A 27,442-nucleotide genomic window follows, 5' to 3' on the forward strand; every position below is an offset into this window, starting at 1 on the left:
GCGGCAGCTTAAAGACCGTAAAGTCTGTGGTTCGAATCCAACCTCAGCATCTCAACTAATCTTGTCGAGGCTTGGGCAACCTGGTAGTATCCCAGCCCTCGCGACTCTTTCCGTGGGCAGATAGGCGCCGAAAAGGCGCTACAGCTGAACGATTATTATTAGTATTTTTATGTGGATAATGGTAGCTGACTGCCCGCGGCCAACTGCTCGTGAAACATATACAAAGGAGCGAATATCAACTTGCGTCAAACGTCTTACTATAGGCGGACAAGGAAACCCGGTTAAACTGTGGGCCTACTTGAAAACGTGCTGGCGCATCAGTACACATAACAATGAAATATTCAGTTTTTGATTTGCTCAAAACGGTGTAGGCAGTTGCATTGGCTCCATCAGACAAGCCACTCACCGTGGAAGTTCGGTATTCACTTGTAATTGGTAATAGTTGTTCAGATGAATCTGCATATCCGTAGTTCCCATATCTCTGAAATAGAAATAATGAAAGGGCGTCAAAACTGTTTCACATAGTGGACGTAGTGGCCTGCAACAGAGTCTTCAAGATACAAAACGTGCGATTCCTAGAACAGGACAGCATTATTCCGTCTAATGATCAGCTGTTAGCAGCTGACAGTTGTTAGGGCGCGAACACACGAACCGGAAGGTCTGTGGTTCTAAACGATCCTTAGCATGTCGACCGCTTCTGTCTCGGCTTGAACAACCTGCCAGTCTCTCAGCCCTCTTGCTTCCTTCGGACGGCATGGCAACTAGGCACCGAAGTGATGCTAAAGCTGAACCATCATGACTTATTTATTACGTCAGTGCCAATTGGCTGACAACGGTTTGGAATATGTGGCTGTTCTGGTTCTGAAGCCTATACCGAGATTTATGGGTTCAATTGAAGGAGCTGCTGGTGTGATCTAGGGGACTTGCGTGTAACTCCCCAAGTTCAGGAAGACGATATCACAGCGCATCCATCAAAATGAATAAGCTTTCCTTTTCTACACCATTCGCTGCGAAACAGTTGAGAATAGACATCTCTAGCAAATTTAGCTGTGCTCTTTCGGTTCATCACTGCACATGTCCTTTAATTCTGGTTGCACGACTCCACCCCTAGACGTGTGGAGGGAGAATACAAAACCAGCATCGGGGCTCCGGAATATTTTTCAACCCATCATAAGATACCATGAAAAGCAACGTTTTACCATTTTATACTCAGCCACATAAAATCATCATTTGCAGTCCTGTTCGATTCTTTCTGAATGATTATCATCCAATTTTATCAGTGATCCGAACTTCGAGTGATGCCGGTCAACAGTACTGTCAAGAAGAAGTATATGAGGCAGCACAAATCTTCATGGTCCATTTCAGCCCTACTTCGATTTCTCAGTATAAGTCTCACTTAATCCAACGAAATTTTGTTTATTTAATTGCGACTTTCAAATGGATCGAGCGATAGTTGGTTCACATGCAGGACAAATTGGAAAAGTTTTTTTTCCACTGATCATCTGTTCCAAATAAACTTTGACCGCGAGAGAAGCTGGTAATGGAGTTTCTGTTTCCACATCACTGGAAACAATAGAATGAGCTATACTCGACTGTTACACAACCGTTTCGAAGGAACAAAACGACAACAGTAGATCGGCGAAGTATGAATGGCGCCGCATTTCAGGCTTCTACACAAACCACCAGAGGTTCATTCGCAAACTACACTCCGGACTGAGTTTGCTAACATCCTACTCACAAACTCAACCTACCGGTACTCTGGACACCGTAGATGACTGCCTTAAGATTATTTACTCCGAAGGAATTAAACACGGATGAAAGATGTGACTTTCAAAGTACGTTCTGAAGTTGACTTCATTCGATCTATCGTCTACACGGAAGTGTGAGCTTAGGAACCGGAAGAGTATGGGGTTCATGTTAACAAGGAATGATTAGGAACGTACTTGGATGATTCCGGATCATACAACGCCAGAAGACAGTCACATACTGCAAGTTGATCACGTTCATTTTCACTCTCATCACCCGGGTCATCGGAAACGCAGCGGTAAGGTGCGGTCGTGGTTGCTGTCACTTGTGATTTAGCTGGAAATTCCGAGTCCTCAAGATGCACGGGACAACTATTGGAGTCCTCAGCATCCATATCCCACACTCTGAGTGTGGAATTTTCGTCCGTGTCTTCCAGTTGTTCCAGTGTCCAAGAGTCTGTTATCTCATCGGCCGCTGAATCGATGGTTCCTGGCTCCTTATCCATAGGTCGGTCGATGAATGCTGCTCCTGGCTTGAATGCAAAGTTTAAATTTAGAAGAATGTACGTAGGAGTGTGTTGGGTTTCGCAATACATCAGGTTTCAGCGGGGCTAGACTTAGGAGGTCATCGAGTCTGATTTAGTATAGCTCTGAATTACTCCAGGATATCCAGAAAATTTAGACACAGTATACCCAGGAACTCTCACTCTGGAGCTAACGATTCCCAGGGGTCTTATTCTTCACGCTTATTCAAGCGGTCAGGCAATCTGAAGGTATGAGGGATATTTCGAAAACGAGTTCGGAACCTTAATCCTACCAATGCAAGACAGTCAGGAATTTTATTAGATAGAGTTAGGCCGCCTGAAAACCAGAATCATCGGAAAAAATATCAAGACGTTTTGAAGAGACTAGACCTTAGCGCGGGCTCCATGGTTTGTATATTTCAGTAACAACCTATTGAGCTATATCAAGGGGTTCTCACACGGCATCCATGGTTGTTTAACGGTTAAAGACCCATCAAACATTCTACTGGTCCTCCAGGTTGAGGAATGCAACTAGTGAAGCAACATAATCCCCAAAAAATTGGATTGCTTATTTGACCTGGCGCCTTTTGCTTTATGTTCTCAGCTCAGACCCAAGAGCGCAACTTGAGGACATCAATCGTCCACTAATCTAGGGGTTTCGGACTCCTGACGATATTCCAGCTCATCCAAAAAGAAGGATAACGAAGAAATGATAATTTCATGCTAATGGGCCATCGCACAGTGTCATCAGCCAAGTTATCTCACTTTCCATCGCTACCACAGGTCATAGTGACGAGTAGCATCGCTGAAATTCACCAAAACCCACCATCACAGCTAATTTGCATAATTCCAGGGTATCTGACAAGCGACAATTTTATGCCACGTACCTCTTCACGGGTGCTTCGGCTTCGCTTCGTGGCTGTTTTGGCACCGCGTCCTCTGGTGACCCCTCCACGAACTGGCCTACCACGAGACTGACCACGAGTCTTAGACTTGCCCGACGAGGCAGACTTTCCACCTCGTCCTCTAGTTGGTTTGAGCCGGCGGCCATTAGCACGAATCTTTTCTAATTGTAACCGACGACGCCCCGTCCTTCTCGCCAGTTCCAGTTAGACCGACAGTGCTGAAATGCACAAGATAGAACCGCTGATAGAGTGACGTAATTTTCTCGTACGGATTGATACGCATGGATAGCAGAAAAGCGAGTAACTAAAGATCTGGATCCACAAGGCTCATTTGTTCTGTGAAAAGCCTAAGTAGACGTGATGCGAACTATGCAGTGGACGTTCCTGGGAATTTTAACGTATTGGCGCATCCAGGATCGAATACAACAAAAGACGAGTCTACGTTGGGGATTCAGAAAATGGTGAAGATTACGGAGAGATATCATTGTGATGTAACCACTCTGGGAGGGATCAAACACTGATTATACCACTCCGATTTCCGAAGCTTCCCAATATAAGTAGTATGCACGGGCTGTCGGAGCTGTACCGGGAGGTCTTCGGTAACCACTGACGCATGGGTGAATAGTGAGTACATTGTCAATATTCTCATTGACAGAAGGATACATATGAGACAGAATGTGACACAGACACAAGGAGACAACATTCGTGTTGCAATAGCTCATTCAGAATGTCAGAGTGTCTCACGGGGGTGGGGTGCAATTTCTGTGCAGGTCGCGAGACCTCTTAATTCCATATGATACCTATGGGGAAATTTCAACAACGAAAAAGTACGATTAAGAGACACGGAAAGCGGAAAAGTGCACCTGATACTAGGAGACGTACCGTGTTTCTTTGGAAGCATCTGGTCTGTCAAAATCTCCAGACATCCCCGAGAGCTTTAGTTGACCAGTGCCGTTGGATGATTCGGGTCCACCAGTACCATTAAAGGTGCCGTGCAATCCGATTTCAGTGGCAAGGTCAATACGGCTTTGACGCGAAGTACGTTTCTTTGCCACCTTCTGGCGGCGATGTCGGATAGAAATAAGCCAGGCCTAAGACAGGAACGAAAAAATCACATGCATCATGATCTGAACAAACCGAAGCGTTCAGGGTCGAAGTAAGCCGATAAGACTATCCTATCCGGGTAGAGTTTCACAGCTTTTGTGGTGAGTTGAGGCAAGCTGTACGACAAAATGTGGGTTTGCGGAAAAACGATATCTGAATGCGGGTTGGACACAATATTTTAACCTAATATTCGACTGCACCAACCAACGAATGACGTACTACGTAAAACGAATATAACGAAGGGTAAAGCGAGATTCACACTTCTTCAGGAGTCGCTTCAAGTTCTTATGAGGAGACGCAAACCCAGAGGTCGCTTGTTGATACGCTAGACGACTGTTCCACATAACTGAAGAACATAAGCAAAAGACGATTCATCGGCACGTGGTCAAGAAACGTGTGACGTTTACACACACACACAGGGTCAGGAGCGGGGAACCCTGATCCAGAGTGGACAATGAAACCGGCTATTAGGAAACGAACCAAACTCACCAAGAAGTCATCACCACGTGTGGCTTCAAGCTCTTGTCCAATGCGTATGCGCTGAAATGAGGGAAAGCACATGACCGGAATCGATGGCAGAAAAGTGTGCCTCCTGTGGCATACGTTCAGCTCATAGATACTATGGAACCTGTAGGGGGCACGGGCATCTAAATACTGTCCCATACTCCGAGAGTAAAAAGAGGCCTACTAACTACTGTCGTGATGAAGATACAATGAGACTGAAAGAACCAGAGTTTGCTACAATTTTTGCTGAGAATCATCGTATCTTAAGACATATTTGACGGATTGGAAATGCAACTATCTTAACGAATGCAGAAAAGTTGAAATTGAATGAAACGACTGAATCCTCTAGGGTTTTTTCATCGACCTCATCGTTTCCACTCGTGTTGTGATCGATGACAGCATGAAAAATGGTTGGGTGACTCCATCGTCTTCCAGGCTCACTTCAGCAAAATTTTACTCGTCACCTAGCTTTTTCTGACAATGTGCGATGATAGAGAAGCTCTTAGAATTAGTGAAGAAAAAGATGATATTCATTTCATACGAAACAGAATACACCAAAGATCGGCATGTATACTCGCTTGCATACCAATTTGGTTTCTACGGGAGACTCACTTGAAAGGTAGCTGAGCCTTTTGTTCTTGCTGTTCTTCAACTGAATGGTGCTGCACTCGGCCGCCTCGTGTTTTAGTTGGTGGGATATGCGAGATAACACAATACATTGTGCAGACGCAACACATTATTCACAAAGTTGGTGAAAACTTTTTGACAACCCACGATCGGTTTCGCTCCGATTGGGGCTCATCAAGTAGGCACAGTTCCCGAGTTTTCGTCAGTTAGAACATAAGGTTGACGGAAACTCGGGGATTGCTCCTACCCGATAAGTCCCAAGAAGGACGAAACCGGTTGTGGGTTGTCGAAGAGTTTTCAGCAATCTTATGAGTAGTGTGAAGGATTTGAGATGCGGTTTTCATTAGCGACCAGGGTGAAAGTTTGATATTTCCTCGATGCATAAATATCGTATCAGATACGAATGTAACACAAGTATAAGAAATTGCATTATCCGAAAAAGGCAGTTCACAGAGGACAGTGCAAACACACCTGTTTTAATCTGTTCTCACTAAGCTTGGAGTCGGTCGGAGCAGGAGCGACGGTCATTTGAGCCTGAACAGCTGCAGGCAGACTTAACGATTGTAGGAGTTCAGTGGCGCGTTTGAGATGACCCGAAAGCTCGGATATGAGAGGTTTACCGTCTGAGTTCTCGAAGAGTTGTACGATTGAAGAAAAGTTTGCTGCAACAGTTTTTTGATCAGAGGGACTGGAGTCCTGAGTATCGGTAGATGTTGGTTGAGTAGGAGCGACAACATTGGCGATTTGCTGTTCGAGACGGAAAATGTTCGCTTGGAGAGATTCAATTTCGCTATTCAGCTTCGCGTAATCAGTGAGTCCCATGCGAGCCAAACCGCGCTAAGTTGGAACAATAGTAGAAATATGTTGCCAAAAGGTTCAGTGATTATGCATGGTTGTATGCATTGCCAAAAACCGAGCGGCAGACGCAACGGTAGACAGAATAGCGTGAAAAGTGAATTCAAAGAATCAAAGCAATCTAAAATGCAGAGACGACGGACGAATCTACTTGTCTGCCAGAATACGACAATCACACGAAAAACACCGGACGAATAGAGAGTCCGAGTATCCGTGCACAAAATAATTACGGGGTACTTCCAAGGTCGTCTGATGAAAACGTATAGCGATGTGGTCTATCCATCAACTGACAATCAGATGCGTGGTGAACGTTGGAATCGGTCAGTCTCCATCCCGATCCATCATTCACTCCTCAAGAATCTTTTTTAGAACCTTGCGGCAAGCATGCCAACAAAAAGGTGTGAAAGTAACCTTTATTCACAAGGGACGCGAGTGAATGCACTGGTTACAAGGTATCAAATTTCAGAGGTATATTCAACATACTCTGAAAAAAATGACGTTGTTGAACGCATCATTATGATGATGAATAAAGTCATGACAAAAAATGAGACTATCTCTCTGATTACCGCACCATGATGCAGGAATGGAGTGGCGAATGAGGGAGTCGTACTGCGCTGGAAACGCAGCTGTTCGTTGACGGGATTCCTCGCTACTTCGAGGTTTAACTGGGACACAACCCGGTGAAGTCACCCAAGCCCAGGTAATAGGATTCTAAATGCGAGGGATGGATTCGAGCCCGAACCTATCGCTCAGGAGTTAACACCGCCTCCGAACTGTCCCGAGCAATACTACTCCCTTCACCTAATGGCTCCCTTCAATACAGTAGATGTTCGGCTATTTGAGAATCATATTAAAAAGAAACTACCGTATATTCTTTGTCTCAGGAAGTAAAAAAGTTACCGAGGTATTGAGCACTTTCATGGATGAAACAGCTCACGAAAACTGCCATTGCTAGGGCCCGTGAAAAGACACTTGCCCACAATCTGAGTAAGAACTGGATGGGAAACCCCTTGCTCTATAAACCCCTCGACGACGGTATTTTTCCGGTTCACTACAGAAACATCAGGGCGTTAGAAACACACTAAAGACGAAAGTAACTATTCCGGCCGCCTAAAGCCAACCTGCTGGTATCGACGAGTGTTACGTTACTTTGTGTAAAGAAATCACGCACTGGCCAATTGTTTGTGATCGGTCAACATCGCGCATTCACATCTGGAGTAGAACGTTGCTTCGAGCGGTTCGCACTGGAAATCCTTTGAAAAATGACCTGTTAACATTTTCATTATTTACGCATTTAAACAATCGAACTCAAAATCATGTCAGGCACGTCATCGTATTGCTTGTTCTAAAAATCCGTGGGGTAGTTGAAAATAAGAAGTTCCTAACGGTGGGATGGAAAAAACAGTACAGACAATACGCACTTTAACAGCGGTCGTGAGATTGGATGCTGAATCTCCTTCGGGTGATGTCTGTTGCTGTATCAAGTCTTGTAGAGCCAATAGACGATTCAGACGAACACGTGCCGCATCGACCTGAAACATTAACAAACAGGCTTTGAGCTAGACTGGATGTACACGCAATAAAAACGTTCAAAACCGAGGTAGTCCACAAATGGAGATTCGGAACCACTAAAACGGCTGAGTATAGTGGTCTGAAGGACAGGTTAGAAAAGTATACACATAAATAAGTTAAGGAAAATTAGACCGGAGCAGTATTGAAATGGTGAATTGGGAACGGTGAGCGTCGCAGCGGTTCACCTTCTTACGTGAGTCGTCGTATGAGTCGCCTCGGTGGTGTTTTAAATCCCGATAAACATAACGCAGAATGTGACAACAAGGAGTTCCATATTGGAGCACACTTCTAAGAACGCTCGGTTCACATCCGACTTACTTGATCCAAATGCCGTCGTCTATGTAGATCCTGCATGCGAATGCTTTGAGCACGTTTCCGATCTACAGCGGCGTTGAATTCTTCCATGGTGGACTGTCAAGAGACGGAACACACTTATATGTCATTTCGAACATTTCATGCATTCACAGTGCAACTGGCTCGATGACCTCATAACTCAAATATGAGATGGTTAGTGGAACTAACAGCCTTTTCGTTAGTAAAGGAGGATCAGGTAGTTGAGCTCGCTCAGTGTCATGTTCTACAAGCAAGATCGACTGGAAATTTCGTTCCTCTGGGTCCAACCCGATTACCAAAGCCGACAGATCAGAAAGCCCACACACTACGGGAAACCATATCAAAAGACGGTGTGGAGGACAGACCGTAGAGTCCTCTGAGGTGGGAGTAGGAAAGCAGAAGTTTTTTGCACACAACCCCACTTTTGTAGAGAAATCAAAGTTGTACTTGAAAAGATCATCTCAACTTATTTATCCATGATAGCCGTCTAACAAATAGTGCTGTACGACCTGATGGAAACCCGAGGACTGAGATACTGTCAGGTTGTCGACGAGTGGACAAGAGCAATTGAAAATCCGCGCTCGAGACGTGAACCTTCCTATAGACAGATTTGCGCCTTAATCACGGGCCATCACGAGCTCCAATAGAGTGAAAAACACGAGGTTGTGAGGAATCTGATGCGGCTCCTACCAAAGTGATCTCCAACAAGGTGGGTGAAGCTTTGGAGACGTGATACAAGCAGGGCGTCACAAAAACGCGTACTAAACTGTTGAGATTACAACTTGGAACCGAGCTTGAGAAATAATATCTCCCTATTATCACCATGTTATGAACTGGTTTTTTACCCAAAGAGTGAAGATGGCGTATTTCAATCAACTCAGACAACCAGAAACTATCCTTGTGGCCCAAGGCTCATCGTCCACGGATTGTTTCCCATTTCGTGGAAGTACGTTTATGAGCCAGTTGTTGGTCGGTTTCCTAGTTGCTCTTTTAACTCTAACACACTTCTTGTTAAACGCAATAAAAACAATACTTGAATGAACACAGGGGTATCCCGCAGGTTTTCACAGCTAAGCTGTTTTTCCCACATACCAATCTCCTGAATTCGGTTCTACCCTTACATTGCAGTACCAATTCATGTAAAAATTCAGACGCTGTCACCTTGTCGAGGTGGTTCTGAAGGCTACACTAACTGATATTCAGTTCCCCGAGGTTTCACCATGCCGAGAAGGCCAACGAGGAGCCGCCCAGAAAAGAACAGCGAGTCTCCGTTCTGCGTGGGCTTACATTAAAAGATGGACTACGGGTGGATTCGTACTGTCCGCTGTGACCGCAAGAGTGGTCAGTAAGCTGTTTTCTTCAACAGACCAGAATATCCATATATATAGAGGCAGTGATGCTGCCTTCGCTCAAGGTTGAAAGGGTAAGAAAAGGTCAGCCTTAAAGACCGAACACTCCGACCACCTGGCAGTTGACTGTGAGCGCCGACGCATTATACAGTGCGGTCCGAAAACAAAGCGAATCTTGTTTTGAGCCAGATAGGGACTCTAAACGCATCTGCTCTCTGTAGCGTCATCGAGGGTCAGGCAACAATGGCGTACTCTCTGCCCCTCGTAGCCAGGTAGGTCAGGTGGAGATGCGTCACGGTTGCCCCGGTCAGCTGGCAGTACATATATCGTGATTCTGATAGCTGACGCGAATGCCCGGGTAGGCCGAATAAGCCCGGAAGAAGCCTATCTTGGAGGTATACATTTTATGCTGAAGCGAACCGAAATGACCAAGTAAAACAGCGACCGTCCACCCTTAGGGGGCACATTCACAGCGGCTGAATCCCACTACACTCAGGGCTATGCCAACATTGGGCGATAGTGGTGGGGCAGCCCAGCGTTGACTGGCCTTAAGCCTTGCGCCAGCAGAAGACGCCAATTCGCACCCGCTCACAGACACACGACCAGAGGTACAATATTAGACCTTGCGAAGTCCAGTTATACTGGAGCCGAGCGTGGAGTGAAAGAAATCAGATTTCGATTGGCTGGAACAATTTTATGTCAGTGAGCTTCAGAATTTCAGTTTGCAGTCTCCAAAATCTGCTTTTCAGTACATACTCCCTTCCACCAAAGATCTGCGGGACGTACGGGGTGTTCGTAAGACAGGTGTTCATTCTGGTGACCGTTTTCACTGATGGCAACTAGTGTATTCTATAGTGGCGTTCGTTTTGACGGACATCCCTGTTGACCTGTCCACAAGGCAACAGTTCTACAACAAACCTGTTTTTGATGACATTTGGCTGTATCAAGAGCAGACAAATCCTTCGTGAAGTCCACCATATATTAACGATGAGAATGAAGAAGAGATTTACCTTACCTGAACGAACGGGAGCTGGATCTTCAATGTATGGTCGGCGCGGAACGTTGGATCACGCCATTGAGTCATCTCCTCACGATAGTTGGTCAGTACCTTTCCGAAATTGTGCACAAGGTGCTGGAAGGCCAAGAAGATACCAAAACAATAGTAACGATTGGATGCATGCGGCTCTCTTAAGTGTACACAGTAGTCTCCCTAACAAAGTCCACTCACGAAGGCCGGGCAAACTGGTGTTAGTTGGGAGGCTGCTCCTTCTTGAGAGACACTGAAATACTAAATCCAGTGCAGTACGACCCTGATACCCTCTTAAAGCATCTTTAATACACAAAACACCTCTTTGCAAACCTTGTACCATTTGAAAAAATATAAATGCCACTTGGGAAGGCAGCACAGAGGGTAAGCCGAATACCAAATATCATCTAGCCAAACTACAAGTCATTTCCTTTTCGGAAAAAGGATCCAGTAGTTCCGCGGCTTTTCGAACACAGCAGACAGCCAATGCGTCACTGAAGCGACGTTTGATACACTGGCTAATAGCAGCTTCTATAACCTACGGAGGTTTATACACGAACAGACGTATACTATCAAGGCCCATCCGTAAGCTTGCTTGCAGCTTTCCATCCTCAGTCACAAGGCTCCAGGACTTTTATCTTCATCATCAATTAAGACTACCGTCTGGAAGACACCATGAACATCAGAAAAGGTCCCTATAGGGAGGAGTATTGTACTTGGGAATGGGGATTAATACACCTGATGGTTTCAGGTTCGTATGGTTGGTAACAGCATTTCAGTTTCCCGATGAATACTTTTGAGTACGCCAGGACTGTCTAAGACTCCCTAACCACAAGATGTGTGACATTCCTCAGGAAAGGTGGGGTGGTAACAAGCAAAGTACTGGAGGTGACGGACGTTTAAGGTTAACCTTAGATATGTAAATTTACTCGTTTTGGTCGATTATCCACCGTTGTTAGCGGCGCCCAGCTCACCGGTATCTTATCGGATTCAGAATGCCGCGAAGCAAGCCTCTGTTTTCCAACCGCCGTCCTGTCAATTGACACCGTCCTACATAACACACCAGTCTACTCCTGGTGATTAAATTAAAGTGGTTTCTTCTGAACTGGTTGAGGTCGTTCAAAACCTCGAAGAAACAAGCGGCAATAATAATAATGCGTTCTCATGGTGGTTCCTTCAGTGAGATATACCCGTTGTACCAACGCTGTTTGAATGTGAGCTAAGATATCCTTATCATATTCCCTGGGCGTACAACCCTCGATGAGACTTTTGTCGTTCAGCTGTAGTACCTTTTCGGTGCCTAGCTGTCATGCCACCTGAGGAAAGCATGAGGGCTGGGATACTGCCAGGTTGCCCAAGCCCAGACAGGAAAAGTCGAGACGCAGAGGCCAAGTTCGAACCACGGACCTTCCGTACAGTAAATTCGTGCTCCAATCATAGATCCATCTCGCCCTAAAGAGACTGTAACAATGTCCGGCGGTTTGTTGTTTTTACTTATGAAGCGTGCACATCATCGATAGTGTGAAATGAAGGGAAAGCACTAAGATTTAAAAGTTGTGGCGACGTCAGACAAGGCTTTCCAATGAGGAACTGTATTTTGCCGACCTCGTAATGATGCAGTCATTACTTGTAACCACCTGCACCAAAGTTGGCCACATTGTGCTTAATGATAGATGTCGATCTTTGGTACAGCTTGCTCTCTCAGAGGAGGTTGGCCTAATGAATGATCGGTTTTCACAAGAGACCGTTTTCAGTTATTCCGCCGACACACAATTCAACAGTTAACTCTACCCTGGAGGAGACCACTTGGGGTAGTGTCCTTTGGGAAGGATAACCGCATTGTTATGCAGCATCCCAACTTTCTCTCCTAGGAATGAAGTAATTGCATTAACAACAGACCATTACGGGAGTGTTTAGCCTTTGTTGCGACTGGGCTCCCGAGGACCCGCACCATAGATGATGGGATCACTGCTCTGGGCTTTCCAGAGGGCCGCTATCTTAGCTTCCGCTTGCGAGATTTCTGTATTTGACTGTTTAGCTTCCTAAAAAGTTGAAGCCTCAGTAGCTAAAAAAAACCAGAGGATTCGAAAGAAATGACTGAAACATCACAAAATGAGTCGCGATAAGACCCGGAAAGACGTCCTCTTTGGAACTCTAAAATTCGACGGTTTCGGGATTGGCGCATCCCATTGGCATTCACTGCACTACATTGTATTTTTTTAGAGGAGACCCAATGGTTCGTGAATTTTCTTCTAGACGCAGCTATACCATTCAACAGAGGAGTTGGTGAATTCCCAGCCCATAGGTACTGTGTACGTTTGCTTCTACAAGCGTGCTGGACAACTAAATTGACTATTTAATTCGTTTCATTTTTTTAACCGTGAAACTTTTACGCATGTACGCCAGTCCGGGTCACCACAGTTAAATTCGGCGGATTCTCTTGTTTTCAGCGCATATGCTTTATAAGCGTAAAGCAACACTGGACGCACTACCCCCCCCCCTGTATTTCGTCGGCAGATCGAAGTCATATCAACCACAGGGTTGATGGGAAGCAGAATGGGTTTAACGATTCTAGCAATTCTGCCATCCCACGTGATGCAACTACCCAGATAGTAAATTTGTATGCTACCCCTAGTGGCTCTAATGTCGATGGTGAACTCGTCCAGTTTTGTAATAGCACTTTGCATTTTGGACGTGCAGCGCGTACACCAAAATGTGTGACAACATTATTAAGGTTAATTAATTTTTTTTCTGGATGGAATCCAAACCATGTGGCGAGAAAGTCATCCGACAAGAAGCTCTACACAAGATGCAGAAGACACATCAGCCGTTCCTTCGATAATCAATTGGATTACAAATATGAAGAGGAAGGATGATGAATGGTAATATTGGCCAGCACTTTTGGTGCACTCCAAAAACTCCCACGGACCTATGGCGTGTAAGAATAGGTCAACCGTTACAAAAATGTCTAAAAATCTGTGAAGGATAAACACCGCCCCAAAACGACATAATCGAACGCTGCTTTTATATCTATGATGACAACATCTGTTGGCTCTCCATAGGTGTGACGGTGTTCGAGAGTCTGTTGTGAGGTAAAGATGTGGTCGATGCATACGGAAACTAGCATGTTTTTCACGACCCTAACCCCTGCGAGTGCCATGCAGCCTATGTAGGATTTACGTGTAAGCAATTCAGAAGCCATCACCACAAAGCGGATACCCCGATGATCCTCATTCACCTTTTGCAAACCAGGAACAACAAATATCTGCCACTCTGTTGGCACGTTCTTCGTCTTTCAAATAATCTGCCACTTGGTCACCATTCACCTTTTGCAAGCCAGGAACAACAAATACCTGACACTCTGTTGGCACTTTCTTCGTCTTTCAAATAATCTGCCTACTTGGTCACACTGTGAAGTAGCGCCCTTTCATCCTTCAACAAGACAGGGGGAAGACAGTCAGAACCGACTACTTTGTTTCACTTCAAAGGTCTAGTTTCTTTTTTGACTTCAGTTTCGGTTGGGACCGAGCAGTTGCGAAGCTGGTGGTAAGCTCAGCGTTTTGATGAGCATCACAAGCCAACTAAAGTGTTACGCCAATCGAAACGGGTGGAGGGACTTGGAATGAGCCGTCTTCCTCCGCAATGAGTTCACTGGCGGACGGCTTTCTTGACCCGGTGTTCCGGATAAGTTGAAAAATAGTTCGACTGTTCCTAATCACCGTTGTATTCTGCATTTCCTTCCGATCTACTTAACTCGATCAGTCTTGAGACTGTCAGTCGAATGTTGTCTCGGATACCTTATCGGAGGAAGGCAGTATCGCTGGCTAAACAAACAGGGAAAAGCTGGTGGCCTGGAGGAAGCGCTTTACTGAATTCATGCTCCTATCGCAGTGCACGGTACGACTTTTCGCCTAGACCGCCTCGCACTACGGTTATTAGTAGTACGGGGGCTCAATGCTTTGTTTATTTGCCCATTTTGACCTTACTGGCATGTTTGCACCATGAAGAAGCATCCACACCTACACTTGGCCACCATGTCAATGTGACAAAAATCGGTCGGGGAACTTGTTAGGAGTTGGAAAATTGGTTTTGACGGCAATCATACAGTAAAAATCACCCATGGAGTGTCACTGTGAGGATTTTTTTTACTCATTTTCATTTAAAACTTCACTTTATTTTTTACGTGACTAGTTTCGAGGCCTTGTTTTACGCAGTAGTTAGAGCAATTTCGTAAAAATATACACACGATCCGTTTGAACTTCTTACGTGCTTTTGGAAACAGTTTAGGTAGTCTGGATAGCTTGCTGCGTTTAGGAGTTATGTTCCGTCTGGACCAGATGGGAATGTGTGGCACGCGGTTTCTGGAGCTCTAATTCGGCTGAGGTTTTGGATCACCACATAAAAAACGCACTATCCTCTCCTCAAAGTTCACATTTGTCAGAAAGATATCACGGGACACAACTCAGTTAATGGAAAGCTGTCAGAAACAAAAAATAGATGAGGAAATCCATTGAGGATAGTAGCAAAGCTACGGGGCCTTCCATTTCTAGCTTCCCGAATTCACATACATAAGTCACGCACATCTCGGAGCACCGTTGCGGACCATCCATGAGTTGAATGGTGCAATCTCGAAGCCAATAAAGGTCAGCTGTTTAAATAGAAAAAGCTATTTGGGCCGTCACCTGCAGTGATCGAAAACTCGAATGCGAACACAGATGCGACTTCCTCAGCTACGCTTCGGTGCCAGCCGTGACAAAAGCGGACATACTAAAGGGGCGGATATCCAAAAGTGGCCAAAGTCTTGCACTACATTGTGACGAAGGACTATTCCTGTTGGTCATTCAAAGGCAAAGTATCCCAATACCGGCCTCCAGTAGAGGAAAAGTTGAATGAATGGGAGGATGTTGTAATGACGGCTGCTGTAGTTCGGAAACACTATACTATTTAACTGAATAATTGTGGGTGTACTATTGAGGCACACTGACGAAAGCAGAGATCCGTCCCTAAATGACACGCAAAGCTTGCATGATATTACGCAAGCCGTTCTGTGAAGTTCGATTGCCAGTATATCCTATTCGACAATGCCAGGAGTCAATCACGTTCCATCTTCACGACGAACATGGGCCAACGATTCAAATCCAAACATAGAAAAACAACAAGGTGTTGGAATTCGATCGTTTCAATTACTTTGGAATCCCGAGAGTAAAGTACATCGGCCCGCACGGCTACGGCGTGAGGTCATCCCTTCTATTGTTGAACTACGATTAACGGGGCGACAACCGGCGAGTGGGTCGGATTTCAATAATAGACCGGTATTACAACTAAGACGTGCACAAAGTTGTATGAAGTTACAACTGACCTCGGCCAGTCCGAATGTGATACGTTCTGTGTGGCACGGGTACTTGAGCTGCAAAAAGCGCTGTACCAGCCAACTGACGTGAGCACCACCAACATTCAAACGACGAGCAGCCGGGAGTACGGGTTGGAAGCATACTGGATGCCCAGAGGCCGTTGATGAGACGGGAATCAGATGGCTACTTTGGTGTCCAAACGAAATCAATAGGCAATCAAAAGGAGAGGATCCATTATCTGAACACGGGGGTGCATGTGAAAAGTTGTGTTTCAATAATAGCCCATGAACCAAATTGATACGCAAATGAGTGCATTTGTCGAAGCCCACGAACTAGTTGTGAAATTCCGCCCAAAGAATTTGAGGATATTCTGAGGCAACTTAATTGATCCTCAACACGAAAACATCATGCCAAATACTATTTGTAGAGGGTGGCTTTTCAGAGTGGCTCCTACATGAATGCCTTAGGTTACATGAAGCGTGATTGATACACCGACTCTCAGTTCGTTAGTCCCCAATGGGAAGTTTTGGTCTCGAAATCGTGTCAAGATCTGCATCATCACTGGATTAGCAACATCAAGAAGAAAGACGAGTGGCTAGGTCTACAGGTAATCCATGGACAACTAGAATGGAATCGATATCTGAAAAAGCTTTGCTAACTAGCAGCGTGCGAGATATCATGATGGTTTACTAAGACACATTTGATCTAACTGAAATACTTTTAAATGCTACAATCGGAGTCGTGCCAACGGCATGCACAAGCTGATACATGGGAGCCCCCATACGAGGTTTTGTCGAACATTAAGGAACGAGTGTGCGGACATTGGTCTTTCCGGTTGTTGAACGTATTGGACGTGATACGTACGCCCACAGGAGCTTGGTGCTATGATCATCATCACTATCATCAAAGACAGCAACATCAGTGTTGACACTGATGCATCACTGCTGTGAGCTGCCTATCCTCCAGTCATTAAGCGCACCGCACAAATGTAGAGATTAAATGGGTTCACCTGCATTATAGGTAGGGCAACCAGAGTCGAGCTATGGCACTCTTTCGATCCATAGCTGCAATGCAACTCAAAGAAGGCACTAGAGATGAAATAATGAAATATTGCCAAAGCCTAGAGAATAGTAGTGATAAACCTGTGTTGAGCTCAAACTAAGGACCTTTCCATTAATAGCGTCACACATTAACCACTGAGATATCTCAATCTCGAAGGTAACTAGACAGTTAAGCTTCAAACTCCTTAAGAAAAGGCAAAGTATTCCGCATTCGCGAACTAAAAGAAGAAACAACCTGCTAACAGACGAACCGAATGCAAACGGACTAACGATGCAAAACAAAACGTTTCTAACTACCTGTGATACCTTCCCTGCTGCAATTCTCGTGGTACGATGCCAGCGCATCCACATAGTAGCCAAGCTTCTTGATACCGTATGTTTCAAAGAGTAATTCAGTTAACTCTAAAAAAAATTAAGATTGAGAGTAGTATGACGTACGTGAACGACAGAGCTTGGGATTACATAGAATTTCGTTGACGATTAAGGGGTGGTCGACGGAGGCTGAATGGATGCTTAGACGATCAAAAATGTGGTCAAAAACGTGCTCTTGAACGTCAATGCCCGTCAGAAGACTTTCGATAAATGGAGACTTCAAGAGATGTCCGACGGCGTCCGGTTCGACGATATCATTACCCACTAAAATAGTCTAAGCCTACGGTTTTTAAACATCATAGGATTTGCCTTTGACATTCGAGGTCTGTAGATAAAATTCCGGAAAACCATATGCGGATGGGTATAAGCTGCGTAGCCTGCGCGACATTCGAAAGACCCTACACCAACAGAACGTCAACAAACACAGTGACAGCGAACCGTTGTCAATAATGATTGGAGATCCCTCCAATAAATCGGACCACTCGACGGCCGGATCAGGAATGTTGCGGGTATACTCAAACTGTTGAAGCATTGTACTCCAATAAAATTCGACGGTGACCAGCAAAACGCTGCAAATGAAAGAGTCAGATTAAGCGAAAATAGTGCAGATATTAGAAGGCATCAAACGAAAACCACGATACTCGCCAAACAAATCACCGGAGAAATGCGGCTTGCTGTATGTCCCAGGTCAACCAGTGTGCTCCCGTCAGCATTGTGGAGGATCGTAATATAATGACCCATTGTGTTTTTTTTAGCTGTTCCGGAGATGGAACCTGTGATACTATCAATATTTATCTGTAGAGGGGTTCGGCTTTTGCACTCCCGCCTGAATTTAAATAAGACAAGCGGAGAAGTCGTGAGCCATAGATTTGACAGAAGGGCGTGGAAGAAATAGTGAAATATCCAAGTACTGCCAGCGTGACCCAACTTTCGGGAGGAGGACCTTACGTTTTGTTAGAGATGCTACAATGTACGATTGCCAGCGGATTTTGATGCCGTTATTGTCTGTACCTATCCAGATTGTCCAGCAAGTTCCCGAAAGCGTAGGCGCCTCTATGTGCCTTTACGATATTGTTGCACCCACTCCCTCTACCTTTTTACTCTTCCTACAATGAAGCGGCGTGTTGTACAATGGTTGTGGGGTAGTGAAGTAAGAGTATTCAGCAAGAGGGTGGTTTGCCGCTGATTGCCTGTAAGCAGTGTGCTTTCGAAGGGAATATCTGCAGCTCGGATTGCGTATGTGGCTGTTGTAGTCAATGAGCTGGATAACTTGGTTGCAAATGCTTCGTCAACAATCCGGTGACATCAACAGTGCGCAGTAAGTTAGCGATGCATCAGAGCACAGGCGCTCAGCACTGCCATGTTTGTGCTCGTATCATGTTCACCCCAACTGAAAATCTACCGCAGACCTAGTTGGATCACCTGGTCATCAGCCACCAGAATCGTTCAGCTGTAACACCCTTTCGGTGCCTAACTGCCATACTACCCGAAGGTTGCACGAGGGCTGGGATACTGCCAGGTTGCCCAAGCCTAGACAGGGGAAGTCGAGAGGAGAAGGTCGGGTTCGAACCACGAACCTTCCGGTCGGTAAATTCGCGCTCTGCCTACTCGGGCCATCTCGCCCCCTCAGCCACCAGTGCAGAGCCACAATTCAAGATTGCCATTCCTCTTGGGGCACACCACCTGATTCCGATCACGCCATAGTGCGTGCACGCCTGACAGTTCGTTTCCCTTCAGGCCCTCGCAAGTCAGCAAGAATGCCACTCCAATATCTTCGAAGAAATACCATACCTCAACAGTATCGACCCGAGCTAGCCCAACAACCCTCCACGGCAAGCGAATACTATGGTGGTAATGAACATGTGGATGAAGCGTGGCAAAATGTGAAAGGAACTATGTTAGCGACGTTCAGTGCTGTCTGTCCGACTTCTCCAATTCGACCCCAAGACCCCTGGATGTCGCCGAGATCGCTATCCATGACTGATGCCAGGAAAGCTATACCAGCGGGCAACGAGTACGACGGCGCGCGCAAATCTCTCAAACGCCTAATAGTGCAGAGCCTAAGGAAAGACCGAGAGCTCTGGTGGACATCAGAAGTTTGGGAGAAGGAGAAGGCATTTGCTATTGGAAACAGCAGTGCCCTATATCAACTGCTACGATCGACTGGCCCCAGGAAAGCAACGGTCAGTGAAACGATAAGTGAAGAAGATGGCTCATTGATTCACTCGCAAAAACATCGACTGGGAAGATGGGCAGAACACTTCACAGAGCAATTTAGCTGGCCTGCTGCGACACAGCCTGTACAGATAATGCACACGGGCGAGCGGAACGTAAACCTTAATCGTCCGTCGGAGGAAATAAAGTACGAAATATCCGTACTGAAACGTGAGAAGGCACCAGGACCGGACGGCCTCTGTCCAGCCCTCTTCGAAGGAGGCGGAAAATTCCCGATGTCCAATCTAACAAGATTAATTGGTGCGACATGGAATGAAGAGAAAGTGCCTGCAGTCGACAGTCCTATCTTCAAAAGGGGTGTGCGGAGGTCGTGTGAAAACCACCGTGGCATCAGCTTGTTAGCCGCGGCATCGAAAGTGCTCTCCGGCCTTATCCTTCGAAGGTTGACTGAACACAGGGAGAAGCAGATCCGTGAAAACCGAGCTGGGTTCCGTCCTGCAAGAGGCTGCATCGATCATATCTTCAACTTCCGACAGATTCCTGAACAGCGAAACTGCTTACAGCAACCAATCATTGTTTCTTAATCCCAAGGCTGCCCTGAAAGCTGAAAGGGCCTGTGGCAGTGCCTGTGGAGCCAAGGCGTCCCCATAAATTCTTGACCCTTTTTAAGGCGCTGTATGTGTGAAGGTCTACGGGAAGCTCTAGCCTGAGTTCACCACATCAAGTGGTGTCAGGCAGGGCTGACCTCGTTCACGTTTCCTCTTCAACTTCACCACTGATTATGGAATACTCACTACCAGCCTCTAGTGCTTGTGAGATCAACGTGCTCTGAGAATTCGCTCATAGATATCGAGTACACAGACGACATAGCTCTTCTTGGATTTGACCCTGTGGTAATGTAAACAATATTAAGTAATCTTATTAATCCCGCCTCACGATTTGGCATGCGCTTCACATCTGCAAAGTGTAAAGTGCTATTCCAAGACTGGGTGGGCTCGAACCCTAGCCTCTTGCTTGCGGATGAACCGATTGAGGTAGTAGACAAATTTGTTTACCTAGGCAGCTGTATCAGTCCCGGTGGTCTTGCAAAGACGATATTTCGATCCGGATTGGGAATGCCTTTTGTGAACCTGGGTCAGCTGTGGTGTAGGCGTGACACCGGCTTCTCTATCAGGGGTCGAGTTTACAATGCTGTGGTGCGCTCCATATTACTATACGGACTAGAAACCTAGTCGCTGCGCGTCGAGGACGTCAAAAGACTTCCGGTGTTTGACCATCGATGTCTTCGGAACATTGCCCGAGTCTGGTGAGAACACCAGATAGGTAATGCCGAAGTTTATCGAATAGTTTTCGGAAGGAATATCTCGCACACGATAGATAAACTGACCACTGTCCACATATTGCGCTGGCCTGGTCACATGCTCCATATGCCAGTCGACCCACTTCCTCGAAGGGTTGTTTTCACACAACCACGTGAAGGATGGAAACAAGCTAGAGGCGGTCAAACACTGACTTGGCAGCGACGTATAAAAGTCATTACCAGCGTACTCAGCTGCGGTAGTCACTGCCGTCTTCCTGGATGGGGACCCCAAGACGGGCACTCAGATACGGCCCAGTCGCGCCCTCAATGGCGCTCGTGCATCTAAGCTATTGCCTTCAGTGCATAGCTCCCTTCCCAATCCCCCACGTAACAGTCCACTGACAGTGCTGTATGTGTGTACCAATTTATCACCCCCCACCTCCAATGCGCAGTTACCTAGCCCATCTCCCCAAATCATCGGTGAACTAAAATTGTGAAAGCTACAACCACTGTACGATAAATACGCGGTTTTTACAGCTGAAATGATGATTGATGACACCAGAGACTTGTCACAATGTAAATGAAACCGACGCCCCGTCATTACTACATCTATTGTGGGTACCATTTTTGAAAATGGGTACTATTATCGACTCCCCCAGTTATCTGGGATGGTCTCTTTCGCCCGAATAGATCCAAATGGATAAGACAGGTAGTAGCTGTAGAATCCACCGCCATCCTTGAACAGAGCAGGCGAAAAGCTTTCAAGGCCAGCAACAAAAAAGTGTTTGAGTAGGAATGTACACTCGGACACTTCTGAGACTGAAGTGGGTTCCATGCTCACACTCAACCTTTCTGTTGAAGGCCGGCCTTCCGAATTAGTGGTGACAAGTGGTCAACTGCGTTTTCGTTCGAGATGCTATGCCCAACGGTTCAAAACTTCTCCATTGTTGGATATCACAGAATGAGTTTTGTTTCTGACGGTTTCGCAAACGGGGGACTTCTGAGGACCAGTCGAACGAATCCAGTAAAACAGCCTGTAGTGAAAGTTACGCTCTACTGCTATTTCCATTAATTCACTTTCACTTGTCATTTCAGCCTATATTGTGCTTATATGTTGAATAAAGCCTATCCTTAGGCGGAGTCTCCTCATTCTACTCAACGGATCAATAATCGATCAACTAAGTCATCGACTCCCACTACACAGCCTGTGGATATTTCCAGTATTTTTTGCACCCAACATCTCTGCAGCCTTTTTAGGTCCATTAAGCTTCCCTGTCTGTACGCATGCTGTTTCACCTGGCGCCGGGTGGTGCATCGAGTTGGGTTGTGAACAGAAAGAATCGGTCAAGGGGCCTACGGCAAAGTCAAAGCCCTATCGGAGCTCCAAAGAGCGGATGAGATTCGCTACGTTATAAAGCACATAGAGGTTCCAGCTTTGGATATCTGTTTCCAGCGACTGTCAACATCTGACGTCAGCCCAGCTGGTAGGCGTTGGAGGTGCAGATTCTGATGGGTCCATTTGATTTTTGGGTAATGAGCCTCCTAACAACCAAGAGTGCCATCATCACCATCATGAGTATAGGTACCAAAAAAACGCTATGAAACAAAGCTGAGGAAAAGCGCACAGTTGCAGTCCTCACGGTTATCCCAGGAGAAGAAAATCCTTCAGTCGTAGCATCTTTTCGGTGCCTAACTGCCATGCCACCAAAGGGAGGCACGAGGACTGGGGTATTACCAAGTTTCCCAGGCCTAGAAAGGGAAGTCAAGAAGCAGAACCAAGCTGATCCCCCTGTGGTTACCACTCACCACGCGCCCCTTTATTGAAAACGGGCACCATTACCGATTCTCTAAATTCACGCTCTAACCACTGAGCCATTCTAGGAGAATCGGCAGTCAGTCACCGACCACTTCACCGTTAACTGTTAGCAACGTGGCCTGTCTGGATTCGGGGATGGTTCGTTGATACACATCGTCAAACGGTACGGCAGTGAAGCATCGGTGTTGAACACTGATGTCATGCTGTCTATGATGATGATGATTGTCGAACGATCTCCGGAAATCGGTACCACAAAGCAACAGTTTATGACCGGCACACATCCGAAGTAGACTATTTCCGTTGTCCGTGACCAAGCCGTAAACAGACACACTAAACACGTCAGCTGGACAACACCTTGGTCTCCTGAATCCACGGCAGGGGCAACACTGGCTATGCTCACAGTTGATTTGCCACTACTGACTGAATTTGAATAAGATAAGGAAGAGTGGTCAATTTGCAGTTTGCATTTGTCTCTGCCGCCTTTATGAAGTATGGTGATTATCCTTGTGGTACACTGCTTCATGACACAAGATACATTGAGTATTTTGTAGTAGCTGGAGAGTGACTCCACTATATCATTCTCCGGGGAGATTACGGGACCGGTTTCAATGTCTTCTGTTGTATTTTTTCAAAGTTTTGGGGGATGAGATGTCGCCCCAAGAACCGTTTTCACAGGTGGGCTTATGGAACCTGGAAGCGTGAGATACAGAAACTGAAGCCGTAACTCTCAGAGTAACTGCTCATTTGAAGTACAATACTCCCATGTCTCGACAACCTGGGGTGGTTGACGTGCTGAAACAAGAGCAGTTTCTACTGTGGAATCCCCAGTAAACACGCCACCGGTCGATTGACACTCATCAGCGCCAGGTTGAAAGGATGCTGTCTTCTTACAGTAGCTGCTTCGACTTTGAGAAACATATTTTTCATTATTCCTTGTGAGTAGCAGGCTGATGGCACATGTCATACGGTCATACCCAAATAGGGCCACTGCATGTCGCTGAGGAGTAAGAATTCTTACTCCTCGATTAATCGAGTAGATCTCCGTGCAGAGGGGAAAGATGTTTCGGCAGACTTCTCCATGAACATGACAACTCATAGCATGGAATTATGCAACACGACCTAGATAAAATATGTGCTTGTAGGTTAGTTGGTGCCCCACAACTTTCCTGTATGAACCAGCCACCAACACACTTATTCCGAATGTACCCGAAGTCAGTGACCAATGGATCAAAGGTCAAACTACCTTTAAACCCTGTTAAGCGGGATCCTACGCCCAAACCGCTCTACAGTCCCTAGTTAAACGTTGTAGCAGCCGTTGGCGGAATTCGCACGTGGTTTTCTCAAAAGGATGGGCCGCTGGCCGATCCACCGCCAAACACGGCCCTGATTGGTCAGAAACCAAAAGGCCAATCAAGTTCTAGCCGCCGTGTGCGACCCATTGTTTACATATCATCCGCAAATAGCCTGTACACGCACAATCTGGGATGGGCCGTTTTCGTAGTGCGGCCAACAGCCTATAGAGAGCCAGGCATAGGAGAGAGACGACATGATTTCATGCGACTCATGGAGGGCCCACCAACTCCATACTGTACGTTTGGTTATGAAACATGATGCATTTCAGGTAATCGTCGTGTTCCTAGATGGTCATAGTTTATAGGCACCAAGCTAAAACGAGTCACGCAGTGCGAATCAGCCGTTGAAGAAGGCGTTTTGTTAGCAAACATGAGATTATTGCCGCTGAAGTGCTCTCTCTATAGGATAAGTATTCCTCCGACTTTGACAGCCTGATATTTTGATAACGTAGCGTATCTTCCTCGTAGTTCAGGACGTCAATATATAAATGAACACTCCGCACTAAGAAGGCCATACGCTTGCGAGCGAGACATATACTAATCAAAAGGACCAAAACAATTCAGCTTCCAATGTCGCACAATTTGGGGCTTTTCCCCGGTGAAGACGGATCGACACGCTTTGGCCAGCTAATTAGACATCGTGGACACCTAGCCGTGTGCTAGTCGTGTGAGTCAGCTGGGTTCCCTCAGCTGTCGGATATTGTCCAAGCATATTTCGCGAGTACAATTGAAAACTCCACAGTTTAACAACAAACTTGCATAGATCATCAAAATATGCGTGTTCTAAGTTTTTTCGAACGCTGCACGGTTTGTTCGACAACAAAGAATGCATCTCCCGCCATGAGCACTCGAAATGCTAACCACAAAACTGTTAATCTCGTTTAGAGGGGTGGTCGAACGGTGCCTGGCCAAAACTGGCAACAAAATCAGACATATTTCACCAAATGGCATACCTGGAAAGAGCCGCTTGGCGCGTTCCCTTTCACAGCACATGCTAGCATCACACACTGCACCACAAAGGCCAATTATCTGTGCCCAACTGTTAATTGGACCCTGTGCGCGAAGTCTTTGGTTTCTGTAGAGGAAAATGTCGGTAGTTCAGGTAGCGCAGATGGTCGTTGGCTTGTTCACTGAGCTGGGCAATTTGATTGCGAACGTTTATATGAAAATTTTTTCTATCTTTGCGGCAGCGTTGTGCACCGGGGATTTCCACTGAAAAATGTGTCGTTGCGGTCTCCAGCTAAATCATCCTCATTATCTGGGACAGTTGGATCGAATCAGTTTTGGCTATCTTACAAGCCCATTTATTCGGATATAGTGGAAATGATTTCAGAAGTGAAGATGGGTTGCAATACTTCAACATGAACAGTGAATTGGATAAAGCCCAGAAGGGTGCTGCTTGTTGGCTGTATTACCAATATAATTGAGTAAGTGATTATTGCGAGTTTCGATGAGGAAGACCGAACTGTCGATTTTATTAAGCTGCATTGTATCGGCATTGATGGGCAGAAATCGAGTAAACTTGGATATAGCGCCCTAAATCAGCGGATTTGATGCCAGGCACCCGCCCACTCACTAGACCTTCGCTACGGTTACATCCATGGGTGCACGTTTGAGGACGCGTGTGGCTCGTGGACCTCAGGGCCCAAGTCTACGCCATTTGGTCCTACGACTGACAACTAAACACCCCTATTTAGCTTTAGCTTCGCCGTGCCCCGTAACTCATAGGATTACGGAAACCTGCCATCGAATCATCAATGCACACAGTGCTCTCTCGTTATCACTACGTGGACTGATTGAGCAAATAGTGAGTTTACTTTTATAACAGAGAGTCCCCGTGTTCAGCGCAGACACCGACCGGTAATTTTGGACGGATATTTATTAGGCACTTGGTGATGTAGCCCTTATAATTTTGTGTAATTGTGTTTTAAGCGATATCGCGGAAGATGTATACCAGTCGTAATTGATTGCACATTTTTTCAGAAACCCTATCGAGTGAAAAACTAAGAACTGGATCGATCACATATTATGTTTGTACCGATGCAACCAATGAATAGAAATGCGATTTTTTAAAGGACTTTGTGTATTTTCCAGGCATGGAGTGTTGGCAGGTGGGCGGCGTACGGATATGAAGGGCTGCGTTGGTCGTTGGATTAGTCTGTTATGTATAGTTGGGACATTATAGTCAGCTACGAGCATATGCATCGGTCTGGCAGCCACTATAAGTAGTCTCGGCAGGTGGCATCGAGTATAGTCATGAGTATGACGGGTCGTCGTTGGCAATTGAACTGGGCCACTGGGCATAGTTTGAGCTTCATACTCAGCGTTGCACATAGACACAGACCTTGCAATTACGATAAGTAGCCCAGGTAGGTTATATCGACTACAGTTACGAGTATGACGGGCCGCCATTGGCCGTTAAAGTCTTGCACAGCTGGAATCTGGTTGCTATCGGCCCGCATGGATAATGGCTCGGTTTTTACTATGGGTAGCAGGCAGGTACGACAGTGAAGCTCGGTGTTGAACACTGATGTCATGCCCTCGATGATGATGATATAGATGATGATGAGTGTCCTATGACTAGTTGTGACTATCACAGTTTTGAAGCTCACATGGAACTATGAATAGGATGAAATCGGCTGGTTATATGATCATGAGGTCCCATCATTTTTCATGCTGTTCAAAAATGTCGGGCTTTTATTTTGCCTCCCGTTCTTATAAGCGTTATGAAGATTTTTTTGACAGCTTGTCATGGCCTACGATAGATGTCCACTAATACCCTATTTAATGAACTCACTTCCAAACTGCTTTTCGCCCAAGTTCGGTGGCTCTATTTTTACGTTCTCAGACCATCAGTTTCCCTACAACTTATTCAGAAATTTGTCATTGCGCTCGTTTTCAGCCCGATGAATTTACGGCTGATATGTCATGTACATTAGCTTTCTGGAGAATGACCACTGCCTTAAGCGCTTTTGCATCTCTAGGAATGTCTTATCCAGCCTTATGACCAACAATAAATAAATTTCTTCAAATAAATGATCAGGAAATGCCTTTGGACTACACCGGACTTTCGGTGTGCAAACGGAATAAACCAGTGGTGACTCGAGGTCATCACTGCACCTTTGTCGATCGTGAGCAGCTCTTGATGATGAGCAGGGACCATGTACCAATTCATTTGGGTCGGTACGAAGGTAGCATGCAAAACCATATCATCATTGAGTGACAGAGATACCAAAGTCAAAGAAATATGCCAAGTTTTGATGGATGTCCTCTTGGCACAATTTTCGGGAAGGATGCCCAGAAAACAAGGGCTTTAGCGTAAACCGTGCAGTATTATGAGGTGAAGGTTACCTTGTGCTGCGAATAACCAGCTGGCGAGTATCCAAAGCAAAAGACAGGATTTCCTATTTGCACGTGCTAATAAATTCTCTGCGCCTGAAGCACACAAATACAAGAGTGTCCTTTTGGAT

At 45.9% G+C, this 27,442-nt stretch overlaps 2 protein-coding genes across 2 annotated transcripts in view; both read right to left on the bottom strand.

The window, feature by feature from the left end:
* The window catches only part of T265_10773 (hypothetical protein), a gene marked incomplete at both ends in the record, with an annotated part of 20,769 nt that extends 3,171 nt beyond the window's left edge, over window positions 1–17,598 (bottom strand). The window contains 10 exons of the mRNA XM_009177240.1: window positions 407–481; window positions 1,944–2,278; window positions 3,157–3,361; window positions 4,057–4,265; window positions 5,881–6,246; window positions 7,686–7,796; window positions 8,155–8,247; window positions 10,534–10,650; window positions 15,905–16,134; window positions 17,255–17,598. Of these exons, the coding sequence (XP_009175504.1) occupies window positions 407–481; window positions 1,944–2,278; window positions 3,157–3,361; window positions 4,057–4,265; window positions 5,881–6,246; window positions 7,686–7,796; window positions 8,155–8,247; window positions 10,534–10,602 (1,463 nt within the window). The remainder of the gene's footprint in view (window positions 1–406; window positions 482–1,943; window positions 2,279–3,156; window positions 3,362–4,056; window positions 4,266–5,880; window positions 6,247–7,685; window positions 7,797–8,154; window positions 8,248–10,533; window positions 10,651–15,904; window positions 16,135–17,254) is intronic.
* Window positions 17,599–26,323: 8,725 nt separating this feature from the next.
* T265_10774 (hypothetical protein) overlaps window positions 26,324–27,442 on the bottom strand; it is a gene marked incomplete at both ends in the record, with an annotated part of 7,264 nt that continues 6,145 nt past the window's right edge. The window contains one exon of the mRNA XM_009177241.1: window positions 26,324–26,590. Coding sequence (XP_009175505.1) covers window positions 26,324–26,590 — 267 coding nt within the window. The remainder of the gene's footprint in view (window positions 26,591–27,442) is intronic.

Source organism: Opisthorchis viverrini, assembly GCF_000715545.1.
Source record: "Opisthorchis viverrini unplaced genomic scaffold opera_v5_405, whole genome shotgun sequence".
NCBI classification, from domain to species: domain Eukaryota; kingdom Metazoa; phylum Platyhelminthes; class Trematoda; order Opisthorchiida; family Opisthorchiidae; genus Opisthorchis; species Opisthorchis viverrini.